Source organism: Protopterus annectens, chromosome 1.part2 (genome assembly GCF_019279795.1).
Source record: "Protopterus annectens isolate FY-2018-M chromosome 1.part2, PAN1.0, whole genome shotgun sequence".
NCBI classification, from domain to species: Eukaryota; Metazoa; Chordata; order Ceratodontiformes; family Protopteridae; genus Protopterus; species Protopterus annectens.
This window is the reverse complement of record NC_056727.1, coordinates 529,040,881-529,066,510: the sequence shown is the minus strand read 5'-3', so window position 1 is coordinate 529,066,510 and position 25,630 is coordinate 529,040,881. Positions and strand designations below refer to the sequence as shown.

Genomic DNA, 25,630 nt, shown 5'->3' with positions numbered 1-25,630 from the left:
GCTGTAGATATCAGTGCACATCCATTACATACAAAAATATTTCCCCCTTGTTCTGTGGTACAGAACAAAAACTGGAAATTAAATGGTTTAATTTATTATTGACACTAAGAGCACCTTAGGCATGTAGGAGTGGTTACTCTCAAGTGCCACACAGACCTTGTAAAACAGTATACACGGTTAATTGCTCATCAAAGCTTGGAGGTCAGAAATTCTTTTGGCACTGTTGAAGGCCAGTGAGAATAAGACCTTTCAAAACAAACACACTCTGGCTGCAGAAATGGCTGGCTCAAAGGGAGAAAGTCCCAATATCTCTAAGGTAAAGTTCAGGTCACAAGGAAGAGGAATAGGCTTTCTATATGTTGACAGATGAAGGACTAATTTCAAGATGTATGTTGTATTTGACTGGCAAAACAGATTCCAAAAGGGGTTAATGGGGAGGCTAGCTGTGAAGGCTGACAAGTTCACCTTAACTGAGCTAAATGTAAGCCAGTCAACTCACAGAAAAAAATTACACAGGTACTTCAGTATTACTTTCATAGGAGTAACTCTGGATTGTAGTCAGTTATTGGTCCAGGTTCACCACAATGAAAGCACGTTTTAATTTAGTCAGGTAAGATTTACTACTTTTAGGCTTTCTGGCCTCCAACAGAATACAACCTACCCCACTAAGGAAGTAGTCTCAAAGGGAGACAAGGCTGAGATCAAACAAGCTACTACCTTGAAATGTTTAAGGTTCTAGTGTACCATGGACCCCTCTCTTCTTGTGTTGGTACAGTGCAAAGTCTTAGAAAGAGCAGTGGTCACCCCCTACCCATTTAAACTAGCTGGGAGAAGAGGGTTGTCTTGGCCACAGTGGTACTACTAGAACAAGCCTAATCCTTTTCTTTTTTACTTATAGAAGCACTCCAAAAGTAGTGGGAATGACATATATACAAGCATGCATGCATGCATGCATGCATAAGTACATACAACCCCTGCTGGCCAAAGGGGATTAGGAAGGTATTCACTGCCCAGACTCCTCTGCATGGATACCTGGTGTAAAATTGCTTTGATGATTGCACAAATACGGAATGAGAACAAGAAAGATTAAACAAGAATGTAAAAAAGAATAAAATAAAGAATTTAATATCTTAAAAGATAGGCAGAAATGATGTATAGTTTAAATTTTTTTGATTAAACAAGTAGTGGATATTTTAGTTTTTACAAAATAAATTTCTGAAGCCACGGTGGTGCAGCGGTAGCATTGTTGCCTCACAGCAAGAGGTTCTCCTGTTCGATTCTCAGCTGGAGTGCCTTCTGTGTGGAGTCTGCATGTCCTCCCCGCGGTCAAGTGACGTTTGAAAGACATGCGTGAATGGGCGTGCCTTCGTTAAAGGTTGGGCGTCGGGCTGGCAACTCGGCACCATAAAAATCTACTGCCAATCATTAGCGGACCGGAGTTCCGCTGTGGCGGCCCCTAACCGGGAAAAGCCGAAAAGACAAACAAAAAAACAAAATAAACTTCTGAATGAAACAGACAGTGTGAGTTCAGAAAAAAAAATGAAAGGGAAGGATATTTTTAAATGCATATGTGTATAACTATTTATATGCATATATACCTAGCTATATCTAAATCTCTCACTCTTTATATTATATTTTATAGATATATATATATATATATATATATATATATACATACATATATATATATAAAATATATATACATATATAATATATACACAGGTTTACTATCAGTTAGCCAACTGTAAGAATGCCGAAACTGCATATTTGCGAACCAGAATGTTGGTTTTCAATATACTGAACATTCAAAATATCGATTGGACTTTTAGAAAATGTCGAAATCGACATTTTCGAACTCGGAGTGTGTTTCCATGTCCTCTCCCTGCATAACATGATTCAAAACCTCTCCTTCCAGTAAATAGCATGTGAACATGTATTTCAGCAGAAGAATGGCAGTTTGTAGTCTCACGATGCTTAGCAGTCTAGATTACCGTAAATACAGTAGTATATGAGCAGTTAACATTAAGTCTGAGTGTAGTTCTTGCACTCCAAGATGAATTTTAAGTTGATGCACAACATGATAAGTAACATAAGTAGTGAAATCCATTTTTAGAGTCCAGTATACCACATGGATCATAATAAAATGTGTTGAATTCACCGGTGTAGGACACGTGTATACTGCAAGTATCCCAGTTACTATTTCCAAATAAGACTTAAAAGGAACAGTGTTTTGCAACCAATTCAGTGACTCCTCTGCATGTGAAGGTTTCCCTTTTTGTCAACAGCTTTATGAACGCATTTTCGTTTTCCACTAAAAGTCTCCTTTTTGGTGATGGAGGTGCAGAGAGTAATAACTGTGAAACCAAGCCCTTAACATGATTCTGTTCCAAATGAATTACACGTAATATATCCATAATGTACAATATCTTTCTACCTAGAAGGCTACGGAGATGACAATGCCAGCCTTCAACTGCATTTTGTGAACTAGGGAAACCTTCTGTGCAAGTGTCATTATGACTCCAAAATACTAAGTCAAACAGTGGTGGAATCCTTTAGGATGTGCAACCCCACATCCTGTACCTTCTAGGTTTACCTAGTAAATAATTCTCTTTGAAAAATGTGCATAAAGGCTGAGCAATATCAGGCATGTCATGCTCAATGCTAAGAAATGTAGGGAAAATATCCTCCAGCTTTAGAAATGCTAAGGCTGGTATTTCTTTACAAAGAACTGAGAATGACCTACTCTGTCCAAACTCAGCAGCCAAGTGTAGTTTCTGTATTTGTCGCCATATAATTTGACAGAAATGAAACCAGCATCCCTTGGCTGCTGAGTTTGGAAAGTGTTGTGTAATGGCATTCACAGCCCCTTTTTCAAAGTCGCTCAAAATCATTTGTGGTGCTAAGGTCGCACTGTTTTCATTACACAGACGTATGACATTTCTCCAAAAGTAGTCAAAGCAAATTTCACTCTTCGTAGACAGTAATGCATATACCACGGGAATAATCTTCCTATGTTCACCATCTGAGAGAGGGCAATGTATACTGTATATTTGCTTACAATCCACTGTGCTAATAGAAAAAGTACCATCAACCATGATAAACTCAGCGTCACACATTATCTTCAGATTATTTACTGTTGTAATGACAACTATTCAGTGACTTTGCCCCTCATCCCCATCATGCGTAATTACAAAACTACCACTTTTAGTAAGTAACATGTCAGCAGTTAGATTTCTTAGATCTGTAAAATCATTAAATGCAGCTGCTTTGCCTTTGTTTCTTGCTCTAACAACAATTTGTTTCAATGCAGTGGTGTTTGGTATATCAACGGTGACATCTGTTGATGTAATAGCCAGTACTTCTGAAACAACCCTGCAAGGATCCTCTGTAGTTTGTTCAACTCTCCTTTTTATTGTTTCTTTTACCCTGATACAGTCAGGTTTAACAGGGTCAGGTGCATGGAAATGTGGAGTGGTTCTCTGCAATATTTCACCTTCACTACCCCCACAGTAATACATCTGCCCTTACACTTCTCCTTTTGCTTTAGGGAACACCACCAATATTTCCTATCACCAGCCTGATTCTCTAAGTAATACACATATAGCCTTCAATCATCAGCATTCTCCTTCCTTTCTGTGAACTGACAGTATTGTATACAGCTTGTACTCTTCCTGGACCAGTACTCTACAGCTATGTCAGTGACCTGCCAAAAGAACACATACAGTGCATACTATAATTCAAAGGTGCATCACCACTACAACTACTACACAAATTTGCAATAATCATAAGGCACAGTAGTACGTGTACATTTATACCTCATATAGCAACTAGATTCACCAATTGTACTTTATGATATCGAGCTTTGCATCTTACCAATCAATAGTTACTGACATTGAAAGCAGTCACTGCAGATATGAAACAACATACAACTAAAATGCTACTAACAGCTGCAATGCAAATTGCTAGGGACGTTTATAGTATGTGGTACACATAAGTACGGCAAATGTAACATTTCTGCTGAACATATCATTTCCACTTTGAACAATACACCATGTAACTTTACCTCAGTGATGCACTGCATAGCTACGAGTATTACGGTTACTGTGTTAGACTTGGTTTTACTTTTTTTCTCCCTAAAACCATGGTATGTTGCACTCACACTATTTAAAAGACTGAAACTTATGTCAGCAGATATCCAAACCAGCAATTTCATCGCTTGCGGATTGTTGAATTCTGTTTTGCCGAATATCCCCTGCAATTAGAAACTATGGCACTCGATTATTTATTTTTCGACTATATAAGTCGATAGGAAGGACATTTCGACCATGTGAGATTCGGCAGCCTACAATTCGGTGTTATGATAGTAAACCATATACACATATATAATACATAATATATACATATAGTAATGCTATATTATTTATATATATATATATATATATATGAATATATATATATATATATATATATATATATATATATATATATAAATGTATGTATGTGTGTGTGTGTGTGTTTGTGTGTGTGTGTGTAGTTCATATGTAATACCGGCTACAATGAGCTCCGGTGTAGGAGCATACTTCTGCATACCCACAAAGCTTAATTAGATGGCACACACTCTGAGGCAAGTTTATGGTCTTGAGTGCCCCTGTGCATGGAGCACACATCTGAATCTTCCTTAGGTAACTCTTCTTTGGCAGAACAGAACAACCTTGCTCCAGAAGGCACACCAGCAACAGCTGTTCACTCAAACCCCTGCTCTGGTTTCTCTGGTGCTAATCCACTAAGAAAACCTGGGCCAGATTCAACAAAGTGTACACTAACTGTACACAATAATGTATTCAAGAACATCCCACCACATTTTTTGTGCTTTCTAGTCACTAAGAAAGATTACACTAAGTGTACATGTAGTCTACACTTTATGGTAACCTTTATGAATCTGTCAATATTTAAAGCTGCAAGAAAATCAGTATGAAAACTAAAATTAGGAAGAGGGTGTGAGTTATTCCTGTGTTTTCTGTTCACTCAGAACGGTGCATGCTTAGTGTAGGTGTTACTGAATCACGGGGCTAGGTTATTTGGGTTGTAGCAGTCAAGGTCACTTTCTTCTGCAGGCTCAAAACCAGCTTCTAAAGATCTAAAATTCCACATTCAATTGGTAAAGCTCCATTTATACACATGGGTAGTTTCCATATCTACAAAGTATAATTAACTGTTTGGCATGGGATTTTAATAGTATTTACAGTATTTTTAACATGCAGTTATGATTTGTTATGGTTATGGAAATGTGCATGTATCAGCAGTTTTCCACTTAGAAGCCTATATAATTTCAGGTGTTTAGCAAAGTGCAGATAAATGAACATGACGTAGCCAGTAGCACACAACTATCACAAAATAATTTTTTTACAGAACAAAATTACATTGTGGTGTAACAGCTTTTGGAAATAGAAGCTAGCTGCAGATGTAAGGCAATCACATTTGAAATGGTTACACAGCCATTTGGCAGCACAGTGAGCAAATATTACTTACCGCTTGCGCCTGTTATTAAAAAGAGGATTTGACTGTAGCTGCTCATAAAGTAACTTGATTTCTGCCAAACCTGGCATAAATATTAAGATGGCACCTGAAAAACAAAAACTTAAACACTTTACATGCTTAATAACTGCAAGGCTATTCTCTATGGATTCTATAACAGGAACAATTTAAAACAAAGAACATCTGATTTTTCTAACATTTTCAGCAACATAACAGCAGAGTATATTATGAGAAATCAAGTTCACCTAACATGTGGTAAATATATTCAGCACCAACAAAAGCAATATCTAATCAATTTAACTTGGTTTGGGGGCAGAAAATGGCTTCTGCTCCTGATTAGGCAATTATAGATTCTAAGAAATTTATCTTTGGGTACAGTTATTCCAATATCTCAAATAAGACTAAATCCACATCCTTTTTTTAAAACATGTCTTTGTAAAGTAAAAAATATTCTCTAGCAATCAGACTGTAAAATATTATATCTAGCAAAAGACAGTTGTGTAAGAAAAACAAATAACACAGGCCAACTGTTACTATAAAATGATCACTATGTTCTTGTTACTTGGAAGACTGAAAACACACGTAACTGGATGCTGCAAGTCACCTTAAATAGACTCTAGATACCTGTATGCTATATGGCTTGCCTACGGGTAGTGCATACCATTGCCTAATCTACAGACAGCTATGCTACCTTCCAGTGATAGAAATGCATGAACTAGCATAGGAGAGGATGGTCTCCTACCCAATGACTGCTCTGTAAGGAAGTACATTCCTTCAGGAGTCAGACAGCAAGGAAGAAAAAAAGTATAATCCTGTGTTCCAGAAATTACCTATAATGCAAACAAATCAACCAGTAGTTATCAACCTTTTTCTAACCATGGCACTCTTACCAAAACTGGTGTTTGGAAGTGGCACCTTCAAAACAAACCCAAAACTATGTCATAAAGAATGTCATGATGATGAAAAGTACAACACAAAAACATTGTTTTGGCAATGCAGTAGACTATCAATACTAGCTAGCACATGTGCAAACATACTATTACCATCATAAGGTATTGCCAGTATTTCTTTTACTGCTAGATAGAGTTTATTGGCCATAGTTATGAGCACCTTAATCAAATTAGATTTCATTTAGTTCTTATAAAACCAACATTCCTCTCATATCCCCCATACCATCCGTGACAGGTTAGATGACTTGCTGGAGAAGCAGATTGAATTTGCTAAAGATTTGCTGTTTTTGCTGGAGGGGAGAGATTTAATTATGCCAGGAGTATGGGAACTGCTAGGCCCCATAAGACATTTTTAATGTTCTGTGGTGCATTCCAGAACTTTCTTCCAGAGTTTTGTTCCATGCATGTTATGTTCAATTTATCACTGAACTTCTGCTGCATATTTCAATTTTCTGTTAACATTTTAGATGCCTTATGACCCAATACTTGTGGTGTGCTTTGCAAACATTCAGCTAAAGACCAAGTTTACCGAAGAGTACTTTCCACAGCTTCCCTCTATTTTAGTTCATCATGCATCAAACTGCACATAAAATGCAATGCAAACCTACTCAAAAATAAAAGAAAAGCAGCTACCAACAATCACACTAATTTAAGGTAGTGCTGCAGAACAACTGAATTCCAGAAATAACTATGCTATCTAGAAGCAAATATGTTTAAAAATACCATATGAAAACCAATAACTGTAAATTAAAAACTGCTAAAATTGCTGTATCACACAGCTACCATTGAAATTACCAGACACAACTACCTTCAAACTGTTGTGTGACCTACATTGCAAGCCTGCTGCTCTGTCTAAATAATAATGAGCTGTTGCACAAGTCCACAAAATGTATTATTCCTGGCATTTGTAGCTGTTTTTATCCTGGTGATAAGGTATTATTCAGGCTACCATGAACCCTTCACTGTTGGCCCTTCATCTGCCTAATTAACCGCATAAAATAATGTGTGCTAATTTTACTTCATGTTCTAAAATGTTTTAGGAATATCTGCCTTAGCATTTGCTCTCTCTCTTTTTGGTCACCTGTATAGCAGGTTAACTTAACTCAAAATATTTATTATTTACTATTATTATTATTTATTTACATTTGTTGACCAGGAAAATCAGACTGGACAGAGGTCCTTTTTCAGCGGAGGCTCGGGGAGAAAAGCTCCACAATAAAAACAACAATTAAAAACAACAATTAATTACAAGTTACAAGAAGTATAGGTAGGTTTTGTTTAACAATAGTAGTAAACAGTTATAGTTCAAAATGAAATTAAGTATTAAAATAAAATAAAATTAAAATAGGATAATAATTATTATTATTATTATTATTGTTATTAATTAAAATAGGGGTACGTAATGTGATTGGCTCCCCACCCAATTCTTAATGTTTTCTCTCTCTCTCTCTGCTTAACTCACCATCATCACACTAAGCATTCTTCAAATTGATATGTCTTTTCTGGAAGTCAGCCAAGGTAGTATTTTCTTCAATATTCTAATAAGAAGTGGAAGCCACTGTCTTTTCTCTTACAAATACTGGTAAAGGCCTTTCCCCTTCATCTATTTTACTCCCTATAAAGGGCAACTCATGATAACAATTCTCCACCATGTTACTGGTCGTCTCCCCTTCTCGTCCTTTTCCCTTAGAGTCTATCTTCTGTTTCTTGCTTTCTCTCTACTTTGCTATAACAGGGAGCAGCTTAAGACTCTGTTCAATCTTTTTTCTTCTTCAGTATGAGATCCATGTGTCTTTGCCTCAGTTTCTATACCTATTTCAATTACTGTTTTCTTAACTAGGGACTTTTCTTCATCAGTCTCTGAACTGACTTGTTTTATAATTTTAACTGCTACAGTCTTTTGGAAAAAAATCCATCTCTCTTGTCAATGTCTATACTGAGTTCCTTCAATATTTTAATAGCAATCTTTTGAGAATACTCAAGAAGATAAATAAATGTAGTGTTGGTCCACTAACTGAAAACACAAAGACACTGGAACACAGAAATTATGTAATACCTTTTATAGGACCAGCACAGGTTTTGCAATTACTCAAGCTTTCAAGCTGGCATGAATCCTTCATCAGGAGTAAGGAGGGAGCCCCCTCACCTTTCTTAGGGAGATGGAGGGTTATACCCACTCATAGAACACACAGGTACAGTTGAGTTCTAAAAAAGGAGACAGGGGAAACCACATCTACTTTGAGGTTGGTGAGTACGGTTGCTTGTTGACATTCCTTGCAGAAATGAGGGAACATCCAGACAACCCACTGCACTCCCCACCTTCCTTTGTGTAGCTGAAACATATACAGAGGCAGAGGGCTACAGAATAGGGAAAAAAAATCTTAAACCACCCCTGACAGTTCCCTAAATGATCACCCTTCTTGACAAATTTTCACCCCTAATGAAGAGGAAACAAGTGAATCAATTAGTTGAGAGAGGGCTGATAATCAGCATGCAGTGGGAGCTAAACAGTGCAAAAAAGAAAAGTGGGGAAATATTGGCCAGTGATCACATCATGAGACAAATCAGACTCAGCTAGCAGAATTACAGAATGTAGCACTTTACCCAATACAGTCTACATTTCTACTTGTGTTATAGGGTAATCCTTGTTTCTTGCAACACATATATACCACTTCATTTTTTCTGCTCAGTAGCTGTTTTATACTTGTAAACACACTGCACTTTAACCAGTGCAATTTTGCTTCCTGAATCCAACAGTACCATTAATTCACATCATTGTGCTACAGTAGTATACTTCATGAGTTTAGAGACAGCACTGTGACAGAATGCAGACTACACTTCTAGGGATTACCAGTTCAGTATTATACAATAATGGTTCATTATTACTCAAAAATGATGTGCATGTTGACTGGACAGCCCAACCAGTTTGCCTGTTGTAAATCAAACATATACCAATAGAAAAAACTTCTGCTGAAGTATCATTGAACAGTTAGACTTTTCTATCGTCATAACACATGAAAAATTAGGTATGTTCTGCAAAAAAAAAAAAGAAAGTGTACCTGATTTGCCTTGTATTTACTCTGTCCCTCACAAAATCTCAGTTAAAAAAATCAGCAACATTCCCCCTTTTCAGTTGCTCTCCCTGCACTGCAATGATATACTGTACAAGTATGTGAAAATGAAGTCCCATATGCATTCGCAGTACATCAGAAAATGAAGAACACAGAGGAGCACTACAGTGCTTTTATACAAATACATTATTTAAAGAAATGAAACCAATTTCTTTCTTAAATAATGCCATTGCATAAGAGCAATAACCCATTCCTGAGTGAGGGTAATGCTGGATTTACCCACAACTGGCTTTGCTTGATCACTTGGGTTTTGCACTCATGATCAAACCACACCAACCAGTGATAGATCCAGCATTATCCACACCCAGGCATGGGTTATTGCTTAATTATGACATTCTACAAGCACACCTTCAGGTACACTGCATTTACCACACTGATAATCACAATTAACTTTATATAAGCATATTATTGCTATCATTACTGGGACAGGCTGTGGCCTTTTGCCCTTTTCTTAAGAATTTAAAACAAATTGCTTAAACAGATGCCACATAGTGGTGACATGCAAAAAAAAAAAGTGTACTTGAGTAAAGGCTTTAGTTCTTTGTGTATGCACATTGACTTAGAAACAAATGCTGTGAAACACAACTTGCTGTTCTGAAAATAAAGTTTATCTCTGTGTATGCATGTTGAATTAGAAACAAATGCTGTGCCACACAACTTGCTGTTCTGAAGATAAAGTGTCTCCATGATACCACCTTTCTTAAGTTACAGGGAGAGACCTCATATTTATCTGCAACCGAAATGACCAGAATTTTACTTACACTATTTACATGAGGTTCTTGCCACAGTTTTGTAACATGTTTTAAATCAGCAATGTGTGATCTTAATGGTCTGTTCACTCTGAATGCTTAGTTACAACAGCGAAGGAACTGTGCCTCAGGTGAAGCCTCTGTCTTTGCCAAAATGTCTTGTTTCAGTTTCTGATAGTCATGTGCATTACAGCTGTCTAGATCTATGTAAGTTTTCAGGTCATCTCTGGTGAGGTGGGTCAATAGAATTCTAACCCAATCAGCCTGGGGCCAGCTATCTCTAGTTACATGTTTCAACAGCCATTGGATAAGCCTCTTCATCATCCTGTGGTCCAAGCTTCTTCATGACTGCACTGGACTTAGGGATTCCCAATGGACTTAACAGGGGATTCAGCAAGAGGGAAATCTGCGGCTAAAGGCTGAGCAGTTCTTTTATGAAGGGTTGCAAGTATTTCCTGAAGACTGACAACAGTGTTAGACAGTTCAATTTCTCACAGGCTATACTTCTGTCCTGAACTGCTGAAATGGAAGTCAGTAAAGTCCTACCAGAGTTTACCAAACCCTCAGTCAGTGCCTCTATGTCCACTCCAAGCTCAGCATCCACAATTGATATACAATTATTGATCTCAAGACAAGGTCAGCCACACCTGCTGCAATTAACAAGATGCTCAACAGTGCAACAATTCTTCTGTAAGCAGTTACAAATTTGATGCTCTTTACAGTATAATTCTGATGAGGACCATCACTTAAGTAAGCGAGCAGTTTGGGACAGCCACAATATATAGGAAAGATTACAATTTCTACCCACTGAAAAAGCAAATAATAAACGCTGAAGGCAACTGTTGTCATATTAATGCAAGTATAATAAAAGAAATACATGTGGGAAAAGTAAAGCAGCTACTTTTCTTTTTGCAACCACAGTTAATCCCAAAATGCAGTGTTTCTTTATAGTGTGATGTACTGTTTCCTTACACATAGGGTTCTCGTCATGTCAGTTTGATTTTAGATGGAATTTCTCCTTCATGTTCAGGATTTTGCAAGTTGAGTTCACATGCAATGTTTCCTTATACAGAGGGTTTAATAAAATAGCTTTCTATTAATAAATGAACATCACTTACAGAAACAGTAAAGGCAGAGCAAAGTCTAAGTAGTTTCTCTTTGCAATTCCATACAGGCAGGGATAAAATGAAGCATCTATTTTTTACACCTTCCCACAAGCATGGATCACTCTAAATGATGCCCCCTCTGTAGGGTAACTACTCCTCTCCCTCACTACAACACTATCTGGGATAACCTTCCTTCTTGTATGGTAGTTCCTTCTAGAGTTCTCCCTGGACAGTCTTCATACCCTAAGGTCAAGAATATGCGGAGTAACACAGTACCAAGCTTTAAAAAACTTATTTGTAGCTGCCTATCAAGTTCTTGTACAATTTTAACATGCCTGCCTATTTCTGAGTTAAACCCCTTAAAGGGGCAATGCCCAGCAGCTATTATTATGCCACAATCTATACATATAAACACACATATCTATTCACATATATAAATGTGTGCATTCAGTACTGATTTTAACTCCTTTCTATAACCATAGTATGCATGCATGTATGTGCATGCACACATTTGCAACCAAACACATTTCATTTTATTTTGCTAGCAAAGTTTTACTTCTCTCAAGCCACCAGTAGATTCCTTTTTTTTTACTTTCATTCTAACTGTACATACGTAAATGTAAGTATGTATGCATATACATCTGCTATGACATCTTGAAGCTTACTAGCTCAGGACTGGGGAACAAAACAAGTCAAGACTTTCAATACAGCTAGCTGGAATTTAGTAAAGAATTATATGTTATTTGAATAGTTGAATATCAAACTGATTTGTACAAATGCTTGTGCTGAGAATGAATTTGTAAAGTTGCTTGTGTTAAACAATGTACCAACAGTGTGCCATGGCAGTATTGTAACAGAATTTGAAAAAAAAAAATATATATATATATATATATATATATATATATATATATATATATATATATATATATATATGTGTGTGTGTGTGTGTGTGTATGAGTTAACAGAGGATACTGGAAGAGAAGAGGTTAAGCTCAGCTCCATCTAACTTTGGAAAAGAGTATGAAATTAAATTACTGGGTCTAGGCCATAAAGATGTTGTCTCACAGTTTTGAATGAAGCCAGAGACGCAATGTCTGCAGGAAGCATGGTTTGTTAGTCTCTGCAAGAGGAGTAGACGTTTGTAATTGTTTTATGACTTCTAGAAGTTACACCAGATCTGAGCAATGCTCTTGTGTATGTATTACTGACATGCAGGTGCTACATCCTGGCACTTTCTAACAACAGGGGTTGCATGGGAACCCAAAGTCAGATGACCAGATGTATGTGATGTCATTCTGTGCAGAAATAATGTTTTAATATTGGGTGAGACAGAGGTCTCAGGGCAGGCTGTTTCTTGGAACCTGATATATAAGGATATCTCCTCTACTTCATCTTGCTCTATTAACTAGGAGCAGAACTTCTCTAGATCAGTTAGGAAAATATAGTGAGAAAAGTTAAGTATTGTTTTCTGTAACTGTGTCAATCTTTCTAGCTGTGTTTTTTTTAAATATTTCCTGTGATCGAAACTCTGGTGTTAACTGTAAATAGGTATTTCATATTTTCTTGTTCTTTTATTATTTATTATTAAATATAATTAAACTTTTCATTCTGACTGGTCCTTTAGAGAATATTTTAACATTTTAGAGTATTTATATCTACTGGAGACACTGTGGCCACTCCTGAAGCCTGGCTATTTGGTCAACATAACCATTTGTATTAATATCAATTCCACTCAGTATAATTGGGTACTCTTGCAAGACAGCCTTGGGTAGCTGGCTTTGTAGTGTCTGGTGGCAGTGATAACCACCTTATAGTCTGGCCAGAAGGGGGCACAGCATTTCCCAGGTGTGTGTGTGTGTGTGTGTGTGCGTGTGAGTGTGTGTATGAGCTACTTGGAGCCGGGACACAAAGCACTGGTTTCATAGGGGGAATGCTGGAGGACTTGGCTTGGACACTCAGCTGAGGACTTAACCCTACTGTGGTAGTGGGGAGCCTTACTGGAGCCCTGGAGAAAGACAGATATAAAGAAAATCCAGACTATGCTGTGTTCCCTGTGAGCTCTTAAGGGAAATTGTACTGGATGCAGAGAACTGCATCTGGAAATAGTGGGTTATCCATTTGTGTTCCAAGGGAATGTCTCTCTCCAGTGTTAGTGATGAGGATTGAGGCTCCTTGATTACTGGCCCAGAGTGTGGATGTCACAGTATTAACATTTACCGAAGGGAAAGCAACCACAGCAAAGTTTATACACTTCAAATGCAAACAAGTATAAGAATAATGTGTTATCTAAAGTAAACAACTGCCAGAATGCAGTTTGCTTTAATGTCCCTTTAATTCCTATACATACTATAGCCTAACCTCAGTTGCTCATACATGGTTTATTCATAACAGACAAGAATATAGTTCACATAGCAAAGCTCAGTAAGAAGCATAGCCCTTAACAGATCAGGTGTTTTTTCAAAAGGCAAAAGGGAATGAACTTTCCCTAGAACACAACAGGTTTAAGCATGAACTGTGGAAATAATAGTCATGTTTCCAACTCTCTAACAAGCAGATGTCATTTTCTTATTAGGCCCCAAAGTGGCCAAATACAGCAGAATCACAACTGTTTCAAGAGTCATACTCCAGCTATTCTTACATTCATAAATTTCCCCAGAAACAAGCACTCCACAGTTTATGGCAGAATCTAACACTTCTTAATTTAAGTAAAATCCATTAGGCAACATACTTTTTTTTTCTCACAGAAAGAAATGACTGCTTACCCAGAGGCACCACCTATTCTTCGAAAGTGGAGGATTTTTAAGGATCCCTATTACTAGAGCTCCACGATACACTAGCTTCCTCTGCTTATATAGCTCAACCCTTCCTTAGCTTCCGTGGGAGGGTTAAACTTTCTGTTCCATCACATACACTGGGATCTCTGACCACACCAAATCAAGCCATGACTTACTGAAATATACTACATTTATAGTCAGACAATGGACTGCATTACTATATGTGTGTGTGTGTGTGTGTGTGTGTGTGTGTGTGTGTAATTACATTAGATACCCGCATGCATACATTTACCTAAAGAGAAACACAAAAAAGTTACAGAATCAGATGTGACTGGACAGAGACAGCACATACTGCAGCAGTGATTCCCATACTCAAACATCTATTGTTATAGTGAGTTTCTTACACAACTGTAATGTGTTCATCATAGGAATCACTGCTTCAATTTGAATCCTCACCCATGGGAAGGGTACTAAAGCAGTAAGGAAGGCTCCTAGTCTACAAGGCTGCATGAATAAAACCCACCCTTCTATTACACTGAATATTTAGCTCATAGTACTTGGAAAAGTGTTAACAGAAGTCAGATTGGCAGCCTTACATGCGTCTTAGGCTAAAGCATTGTAGTAGCTGCCCCCTTGGTGAAATCTGCCCTTACTGGAGATCCCAGGGACAATCCACTATTATCACAGCAGAGAAAAGACAACTGAGTAACTGTTTAAACATGTTTTGTTTGGAAACTAGTCTAGTTTTCCAGGAATGAAACAAACAGTTATCCTAACTGCTTCATCCCCTTGGTTCTGTCAGTGTAATACATGAATTGCCTGTACAAATCTGGTAACTGAATAATCCCTCTCCATTTTATCTTATTTGTCTTGTCTTATTTAGCATCTTAGCTAACAACTTTCACACCACTCTCCCACAATGCTCAGTAATCCAGTATGCTGATGACACTACAATAATACGCACTGCAAATTCCAGCTCTGAACTCCAGCAGATCACCCAGAATGCCCTTCACCTCTACTGAATCTTGGATGCTTAACAATCATCTTGCCCTAAATCCAAAAAAAAACTAAACTACTAATTTTTACCCCTAAGAAAACCACTCCCCTAGATAAAAAAAAAAAATCTTCAGTATACAAGCCCAAAACAATACCACTATAGAAGTTGCCCCCCACACTAAATTACTAGGCATTATTACAGATGAAGACCTAAACTTTGACCTACACAAACAGGAGCATAAAAAAACACACCAAAAGCTCAGTATGCTGTATAGGCACCAACACTTTCTTAGCCTCTCTAATAGACAAACCCTTGCAACTACATTTTTATTACCCGCTCTCCTTTATGGTGCCCCTCTCCTCACTATTATCCAAAATTCTACAACATCCAAACTTGATATGTGTTACAACGGAATAGCCAAATTTACCACCAAGGCCAAATTCTCATCCCACCACTGTAACTCACTGAAACAATTAGGTTGGTTGGAACTCCCCCACCATCTCTTATTCGCACAGCTAACTACAGCACACAAAATAATCTACAGACCCACAGACTGTCCTGCTCTCTCAACTCTACTTGCCAAATACCAACCCAGCAGGCAACTAAGATCTGAAAATCATCTACTTCTAAAAGTAGAAAAGCCCACCTTACCAGCTGGTCAGCTGCTCTACTCCTTCACCGTCTCCAAACTACAGAACTTACTTCCTCCTTCTATAAGAAACATGGGCAGCACCACCACCTTCAAACAAACACTGAAAAATCATCTCAACTATTCCTGGCTATGTATCTGCTCTATAACCTAACCTCTTCCTTCTCCTTATATTATAACTAAATTACTATGCTTTTTACCACTATTGACTGATGATACTTTCCCCATGTTTATTATTTTTTTTTCTTTCATCACTTGATACTGGCACAATAATGCAGATTAATTTATCTCCGTTTTTACCACTTTGAATTCATCTGGTAACCAACTAAATTCCTGATTTTATGTATATATTCTGTATATGTTACTGTAATCAAACCAGCTAAATTCCTGACTTATGTATATATTCTGTATACATTACAGTAACCACTATGTGTAATACTGTTTTTACATCTGTACCAATTAATGTTTAATTTTTTTCTGCATCTATGTTCTTGTCGTAGCTTTTCTCCTCGGGCCTCCACCGAAAATGGGCTCTTTTAGGCCCAGTCGACTTTCCTGGTAAACAAATATAATAAATAAATAAAATAAATAAATCTTGGAGATTATGCTAGAAAACCAGCACCTCCACAGACTGGCTGAATGCTCATAGACCAATTCTGGCATAAAAGAAACAACTGTTCTTAGACTCATCCTGACCTTTTAGGAAACTGTTACGCACTTTATACATGACTGTCTGTAAGTTGAACATTCTTCTAAATGATGCAGCAGCCATTAAAGTAAGGCTTTCCAGGATAAATATTTAATAGCCACTGAGAAACTAGGCTCAAAGGGAGTTATGGTTCTGACAAGATAGGTTCGAAGGGGGTTATGGTTAGCACTTCTATCACAAAGTTAAGGTCCTCTGGAGAAGGTACTATTTTCCTACAATTTGAGGAGTAGCTGAAGCAAAGAGTGGAAGAACAAGAGTGGATCCAAAGGAAGGTAAACAGTTGTGGCTAAAAGATGTACCTTAATGGAGGCATATGAAAAGCAAACCTAGATCAGCTCTGACAAATCTAGCTCCTTAGTCACTGCAAGGGTTATCTTTAACAAACAGCACCAGAGAGAAAACCTGCAACATTTACACAAGTAAGACACCATTGTGTTATGGTTTGATCTCTTGAAGAATGACTATCACTTCCTTTGTACAACAATACTTGGAAGTCATCAGGCTGAGAAGAGTCAAACCACCAGTCTTAGCCTCTTTAGGCAGGGTTGCAGAAGAGTTCCTCCACCCTGTGTTAGGAGTGTACATTGTTGTGGGAACAAAAGACAGTCCTCTCTTGCCATCTGCATGAGTTTGGAACACCACAGCTGCTTTCACCACAGGAGAGGCTACTATAAGGATGCTGGCACTGTCCATTTTGATCTTCAACACACTGGGCATGAGGCATAAAGACACATGTAATCTCAAAGGAATTTATCCCATGGCTTTTGGAATGAGAACCTGGAACAGAACTTCTCCAGCTGCCATTTTTTTTCTGGTGCCATGACATCCCACCATGGGAGGCCCTATTTCTACATGAGTGAAAAGAAAGTTTATAGATGCAACTTCCATTTGTAATTGTTGCATGCAGTCCATTTCAACTGTTCAACTACCATGTCCACAGATGAGGGGATGTAACAAGACTAACGATGCAGTCCCAGTTGGAAACTCAGCATCTGTGCTATCAATGCCAGTCTGCACAGCTGGTAAGAATGAGTGCCCCTTTGCATGTTTACGTAACACATCACAACAGTGTTGTCTATTAAAACCCTTACGGTGCCTGGGATCAGAAATAACCATGTTCTCACTTCCAAGATGGCTGCACGCTGAATAATAGCTTTATTTCAGCTCTCCCAGTGTGAAAAACAGAAACTCAGAAAACAGAGCCAGTGAGCTTGTCTCTTTTTTTTTTGGGGGGGGGGTACAATTTCAGCAACTAGCTAGTAAGGGTAATGTGTGGATGCCAGCTAAAAAGAAATTCAGAGAACCTAAAAGAAAATCAATCACTAAAGGTGAGGAGAAAACATTGACTGGGAAGCATTCTGCAGCTGCTCAGCAAAAAGCAGTGCAAGCTCCAGCTTTGGTGTAAGACATGATTTCTAGTAATCTAGAGGAAAAATAAATCCAATGTACTCAGAGTTGATTAAAATAAATGAAACATTGGAGGAGCATATCAACTCAAATAACAAAAGACTGGAAAAATGGAAGAAGCTTTAAAAAGATATTCAGATAAGGTGATACAACTGCAAAAATCAGAGGATGAAATGAAGAAAAGGCTGTCTGAGTATGAGACTGCTTAAGAAGAGATGTTTCAAAATATAAAAGAATTAGAAGACACAGCATATAGAGAAAACCTGAGATTTTCTGCTGTACCAGAGAAGCTGAAAGGAACAGAATGTATTCATTTTAAGAAAGCACAAATAAGCAACTGGACTGGTATTCCACAGCAGGAATTGTTAACTGAAAAGGTACATCATGTATATGCTCCAAAAATGGACATGAGAAAGCAGTCCAGACGTTTAATAGTAAAGATGCAATCTCACCAACCAAAAGAGTTGATTCTGACAAAGCTGTGGCATGAGGACAAACTACTAAAAATGGGAGACAGTCGAGGGTTTGTGAAAAATGATTACTCACTGTACACACCAAGCAGAAAAGGAGTACATTTATTCCAGTAAAGAGGGAATGTCGAAAAGCAGGCATGAGGATTTAAGATACTGTATCCAGCTATTTTCTGAATAGTCTTTCCGGGAGAATCAAAATTATTTTTGATGCAAAACATGGTAAAGAGGAAATACAAAAGTTTGTACAACAAAAAGTGAGCTGTCAAATGGAAGGACATTCTGCTTCTTATTATTCTGGTAATAAAGCCCATAGAGAGACTGTGCCATTGGAACCTTTTCCAAAGTTTCAAAAGAAAATGCTTGAGAGACAGAAAAAAATCACAGCAATTGACTAGAAGAACCAGGAGTACACATTGGAAATGAAGCAGAGACTGAATTTGGGAGATGGAGAGTAATCAGAAGAAAACCAGCAACTCAGAACTTTACAAATAAATCTGGGATTACAAAGCACTAATTATTTTGGCGAAACACGACAGCACAGAAAAACCTGGAAATATTGGACTTTTGATTTTGCTAAACTTGTAGGGAACAACAAAGCATATGCCATACTTCATGTCATTGATGTTGTAAGAACATTTAGGACAGGGGAAGAGGAAAGAAAGAGAGTTGACTGCAAGTAAAACAACATTTTGTTCTTAACATTAATATTTTGACAATGCATGACATAACCTGCATGCTTTAAAAGTTAAGTTTTCTCATTTATTTCCGAGTGTAATAGGGATACTTAAGTAAAAAGCTGTCCTACTTTTTGGCTTCTTTATTTCTCCTTGTTCTGTTTTAAGAAATGTAGGCACTGCAATGTAAAAAAAGAAGAAAGGTCAGGGCAAAAGAGTACAATACAAGAAAAATTCATATGCTTTTTTCTTACACTTGCATAGGGGAATGACTGGATTAAGGTCCTTGGCTTTATCTCGTAGCAAGTTTTGAGGGGAAGCAGAAAAATAACAAAGAACACTGAATATAATAAAACGTTTTCCTCTAGCAAATAAATGAGACAAAACTGTATCAAAAGGACAAAGTACTAAAAGTGGAAGACAGCAGTGTGTTTGTGGAAACTGATTACTCACTGTACACCAGATAGAAGATGAGTAAAGTAGAGGCAACTGTGTATGTGGTTCTCATGTCTCTATGAAGGCAATCTGATAAGGGGCAATAAAAACAGAATAGTTCTTTCTTTCAGTGGCTAGGACATACTTTTTTGAAAGCATTCAACTGTTTTTGTAATCTGGGAGATGAATAAAGATCAGACAAAAACAGGCAGCATCTAGTGGGAGTAGAAACACAGGATGTACCATGCACCTTAGCATGGATAACTTTCCTCAAAGGTTAACCTAAGTGTGGCAGTCAGTCTGGGACAAATGTTCCTATTAGGAGGGTTAAACTTCAGTATTCAAAGATGTACATAATTTTGTGGGTTAGTACTAAGCTAATAGGTTTTAGGAGTATTCTGGGAGATTTTGTTTTGTTTGAGGGTTTTCACTAAAACAAAAAGTTTTGTAAGATATGACGTACACTCAAATGGATAGGACAAGAAACATCTGTATAAAAGATCAACCTGCCAAACATTAGTGTATGCATGTACCAAAAAAGATGAAACTTGTTATTAAAAAAAAAAAAGCTGTTAAACGTAACAGGTGGGAATAAATTCTAAACATAATCACAAAACTTTCTATATTATCTTTAAATGTGAATGGTCACACAGCTACACAAAAAAGAAAGAGCAAGGAACTTTATGAAAATGTACAGTGCAAATAGCTATGCTATAGGAGACACATTTGGAGATAAATGAGCATGTGAATTTGATAAAGAAAGGATTTCAGGATAGTTATTCAACAGAATATCTTGGACAAAGGAAAGGGGGAGTACTTATAGTAACTGCAAGAGGTGTTCCAACAGTGACAAAACAGAAAAAAGACAATAGGGGTAGATTTGTAGTACTAAGGGGCTAATAGCAAAGGAGGAGGAGAATTATATTGGCATGTATTTATATTCCACCTAAACTGCTACACTGGAGCTTAAGAAACTTCTAGGAGAAATAATCAGCTTTCAAAAGGGAATATTACTTATAAGTGAGGACTGAACTTTAATTTGCAGAAGTGAGGATGTATCTGAGGGGGCCCAGAGGGGAAAATAACAAAGCAAGGTAGACTTTTGAAAAAACAAAGAAAATATTTGTCATGTAAGATGTGAATTCAGTAGTAGGAGTTTAGAGTGAATTAACATATTATTCCCCGAGGTACAAAAACTAGACTAGGCTAAACAAAAATTATACTTCACAGGAACATGTGCATTTAATTGAAAGTTTTGATATGCATCCAACAGCTATTTCAGCTCACACACTAATAATAACAACTAAAATAAAACTGCAGGGTAATAAAACCCACCTATCTGTTAAAAATAGAGGAATTTAAGGAATGGGTAGTGGAACTTATTTGGGAGTTATTAGGAAGACAGAAATTTCTTTTGAAACTATAGCTAGGGAGTGGGATAAAATTACAGATACATTTAAAAATAGGGTGGAAATAAGAGAGAAATATATGGTTAAGAAGTAACAAGAATTATTTAGAGGGACTGATAAAGGTTAAAGAACTGCAGAATACAGTGAATCTCACAGAACAAAAACAGGAGTAACTGCAGAATGCTAAACCGAAAAAAGGGATTACCTCAATAATATGCAAGAGTTTAGAAAGAAGATTGCTGTTAAGCAACTGTTTTTTGATAATTAACTCCAGAGCTCAAAAACTTTTAGCAGAGCTCAACGACTCAGGCAACAAAAGGCAGAAAGGGTTGTTGCAAAGCTTAAGGAACCTATAACAAGGAAAATAACCAGAGATCCAGTACAGGTGCTAGAAATATTTTGGAAATGTTATGAAATTTTGTACAAAGCAGAGAAATATGGAAATCTAGAAAAGGTACAAATGGAAATGTTTGTGGAAGAGTTAAATATGCCTCAGTTAGAGATAGATGAAGCTCAATTACTAACAAGTATAGGAGGAGACGAGATAACAATGGTGATGTATAACCAAGCTAATGGAAAATCTCCATGAATAGATGGTATTCCTGTGGAAGTTTGGAAACTAGGAGGGAATAAACTGATAAAGATCTAGAAGGTTTTCTTTAACAGTATTTTAAAAGGAGAAGAAGCACTAACATTCTGAAAGAAAGAAGTGGTGGCTATAATACCTAAAGATGGTAAAGACCAGTCAGATCCAGCTTCATATAGCCCATTTCAATTATAAACCATGATTATAAAGGGTTTACATCTACAAGGGCTAAAAGAATGGCAAAATTGATAGATATAGCTCAATGTGGTTTTGTGGAGGGGAGAAAACATTTGACAACATTAACAGAATGATGATGATCTGGAATGTAAGAAAATATCACTGTTGTTGGGTCTTGATACAGAGAAAGCATTCAAAAGAGTAAGCTGGGATTTTATGAGTAAGTCAATGGAAGCATTTGCATTTGCATTTCCTGATAAAGTTATAAACTGAATTAGGAGGATATATGAGGGATTAACTTTCCTGCAGTGTTTGCACAACTACTTTGGTTTTAAACCTATGATTACGCTTTTAGAATGATAGTTTATTGTACTAATTAAACAATTAACATATGTCAATTAGGATTGTTCCATAAGTATCATCACAAATTAGTGGATTACTATTCTGGTGAAGTCTTTATAGGAAGATGAAAATGCTGTATTCTGTATGTGAGGCATTCAACTCGCTTATTTGTGGTTTATGGATTTCATTAAAGTATTGGGTCCATATTGGATTATTGAACTTTTAAAAGTACGAGTGTCATATGGTCAACACCATATGATAGAACTTTTAAAATTTCAAACATCCAAAAAAAATAAACTACATAAATAACCTACCTGAATGATTTAAGCAGGGGGGCAAGCCCCCCTGCACCCTCCACACCCCTGCTCTTTAAATATACCAACTGTGAGATCGCACTACAGTGCAGAAAAGGGAAATCTTCCCATTCCGCACTGTATGGAGATCTCCATTAAAATTTGTGACCTTTCCAAAGTTCAATCATATGGTGTCGACCATATGACACTCCAACTTTTGAAAGTTTGAGCATCCAATATGGATCTTAAGTATTTTAATGGAGTTCCCATTTCCTTGGCCTGTCCTTGCATACTATTTTGGTGTTTATTGGTTTTGTAAGTGTGCATGGCTACTTTTTTTCGATTTTTAAAAGCATTCAAATGTTTATTAATTTCTATCCACAACTTCTGTTCTGGGTGATAAAAATATGTCTGACCTGTGTATAAAGCTAAAGGGACTAAAAACACATTGACTGCTTGTATTTTGCTATCCATGTCCATAAAAGAGATCTTCCAATTTCTCAATTATCTTTTGTTTAGTCTCATCCCACATATCCTGAGGTGCCATAAAATAATAATTTTTAACCTATATTCCTAAGTACTTAATTTTATCATGTCCCCATATATATGGGTATTGCTAAACCAATTTTTGTGTGGTTACATAGTTTACAGCTATTGTCTTTGTTTTATCTTCATTAATTTTGAATCCCAGAAAGACTTGAAACTCTCTCAAAATGTTCTGCAACACTGAAATGTCTTTTAGTTTTTTATCAGGTATAAAATAATATCATCTGCAAATAAAGCCAGCTTTTCTTGATTACCATACTAATTATATCCTTGAATTTCTGAGTCCCTTATTTTCTTTGGCATTGGTTCTAAATATAATACAAACAACAAATGGGAAAGAGAGGACACCCCTGCCTGGTTCCTCTGCTCAAAGAGGAACCTACCCACTGTAATTTTTTTAATTGAGGCTTCACTGTTGTTTTTCTCATTATTAGTTTTTCTGAAGAAGTTCTTGGTATAAATAAAGAACGAAAGCACTCAACACGTTCTGATTTATTTATTTTGCCTACTATAAGAAGTTTTAATTGCATTTAGAGTTTCTTTTTTTTTTTGGATTTGTTCCTTAGTTTTATGCACACACACACACACACACACACACACACACACACACACACACACACATAATATGTATGTGTGTGTGTGTATATCTTATTTTTTTTATTCCTGCCCATAGGGCCAAGCCCACAAAGATGATTCTTGACCTCAAATTGTTTTGCAGAAAGTTAAGTTTAACCTCAATGACAATGATAACATTGAAATGTTTGATCTCCACGGTTGTGTGATCTTGGAGTTGGTATATATAGTTATCAGGGAGTGTGGGGGGCACAGCCCCCCCATATGAGGGGTGCAGAGGGGTTGCCCCCTGCATTAAAAACATGTTCAGTATTTTGAATTTTCAGCTTTTTGGGATTTAATCTTTAGGTTTGCCAGTCTTCTGAAGTAGACCCATATATATATATATATATATATATATATATATATATATATATATATATATATACACACACACACACATATACATACATATACATGTATAATATACACATATACACACATATGTGTATATATATATATATATATATATATATATATATATATATATATATGTATATATATATATATATATATATATATATATGAAAGTATACATACGTGTGTGTGTGTGTGTGTGTGTGTCTGTGTGTATGTATATATATATATATATATATATATATATATATATATATATATATATATATATCTGTGTGCATGTGTGTGTGTTAGGGCGGCATGGTGCAGTGGTTAGTGCTGCCTCACAGCAAGAGGTCTTCTGGTTCGATTCTCAGCTGGGGTGCCTTCAGTGCGAAATCTGCATGTCCTCTCTGCGTTCGTGTGGGTTTCGTCTGAGTGCTATGATTTCCTCCCACAATTCAAAGACATGCGCCTGGAGCATTTCTCCCCAGGCCTGTGCTGAAAATGGGCTCTGTCCCAGTCGGACTTTCCCAGTAACACAAAACGTTAATTAATTAAAAAAAAAAAAAAAAAATATATATATATATATATATATATATATATATATATATATATATATATATATATGTCTGTGTGTGTGTGTGTTTATATTGCATAAATATATATATATATATATATATATATATATATATATATATATATAAACAAATATATATATATACATATACACACACACATATATAGATATATACATGCCCACATATGTGTGTATATATCTATATATTTATATTCCAACCTATAATTCGGTTTGGGTTTCAACCGAAAGAAAAACAAAACACTCTAGATGACAAAACATTAAGTTTGCCAGTTCCAATATCTAGAGATATGTATGCTATTAAACAGATCATTTCCAAGAACTGGCACAGTCACTTCTAACAAGGATATTGCACAGCTACTGGGCAACACACCATCTTTCTCTTATAAAGGACAAGGACTTTGAAGTTTAGGTTTGAAAATGATGACACTCCCTTCCTTACTGATCCTTTACTTGTCAGAGAAAACACTCCAGGTATGTTTTCCTGCAGATCTTGTGTTATATGTAAATTTATTTTACAGGCATTTCCTTTGTTTTTAAACATTGTGGTTACAAACATACATTTAAATATAATTTTGGCTGTTATAGCTGTAATGTAGTTTATGCAGGGGTACATGAAATCTGTGAAGCATTTTATTTTGGGAAAATGTGCAAAAGACTGTACGAGAGAGTTAAGGAGCATTTAGGTGCCATTAGACACAAATATGTTTATAATGCCTTGGATAAACACAGTATTTCTTGCTTAGGATTCATTAGTTTTAAGTTTCTGGTTCTCGAGAAGCTCAATCTTTTTATGGGAGACAGTTAGAGTTGAGGGAATTGAAGTGGCAACTCTTACTGAATGCAGAAGCCCACCCAGGATTAATTGTGCACTATGCTGGGCAGCTTAACCCACTCACACTTATTAAACCTGTTTTAAGCTCTTTGGAATTCACACGGTTTACAATGTTTCCATCTCACAACATGTTTTGTTTCTCTACAGGACTCCTATTGGCTGGTTTGCTTTTATTGACTGCTTTGCTTTTATGGCATTACATTTTAGCATAAATATTTCCTTTTGCTGGGCACATTTATTTTCTGAGGAATTTCTTGTACAATAAAGAACGAAAGCACTAATTACAAGCTCGGCTTCCTTTTTCTAT

At 36.7% G+C, this 25,630-nt stretch overlaps 1 protein-coding gene across 4 annotated transcripts in view; it reads right to left on the bottom strand.

The window, feature by feature from the left end:
- Positions 1 to 25,630, bottom strand: part of DHX57 (DExH-box helicase 57) — a 2,066,546-nt gene that overhangs the window by 961,225 nt on the left and 1,079,691 nt on the right. For all 4 annotated transcript variants that reach the window (XM_044057412.1, XM_044057439.1, XM_044057430.1 and 1 more), the window contains exon 14: positions 5,530 to 5,623. In XM_044057412.1, the coding sequence (XP_043913347.1) occupies positions 5,530 to 5,623 (94 nt within the window). The remainder of the gene's footprint in view (positions 1 to 5,529; positions 5,624 to 25,630) is intronic.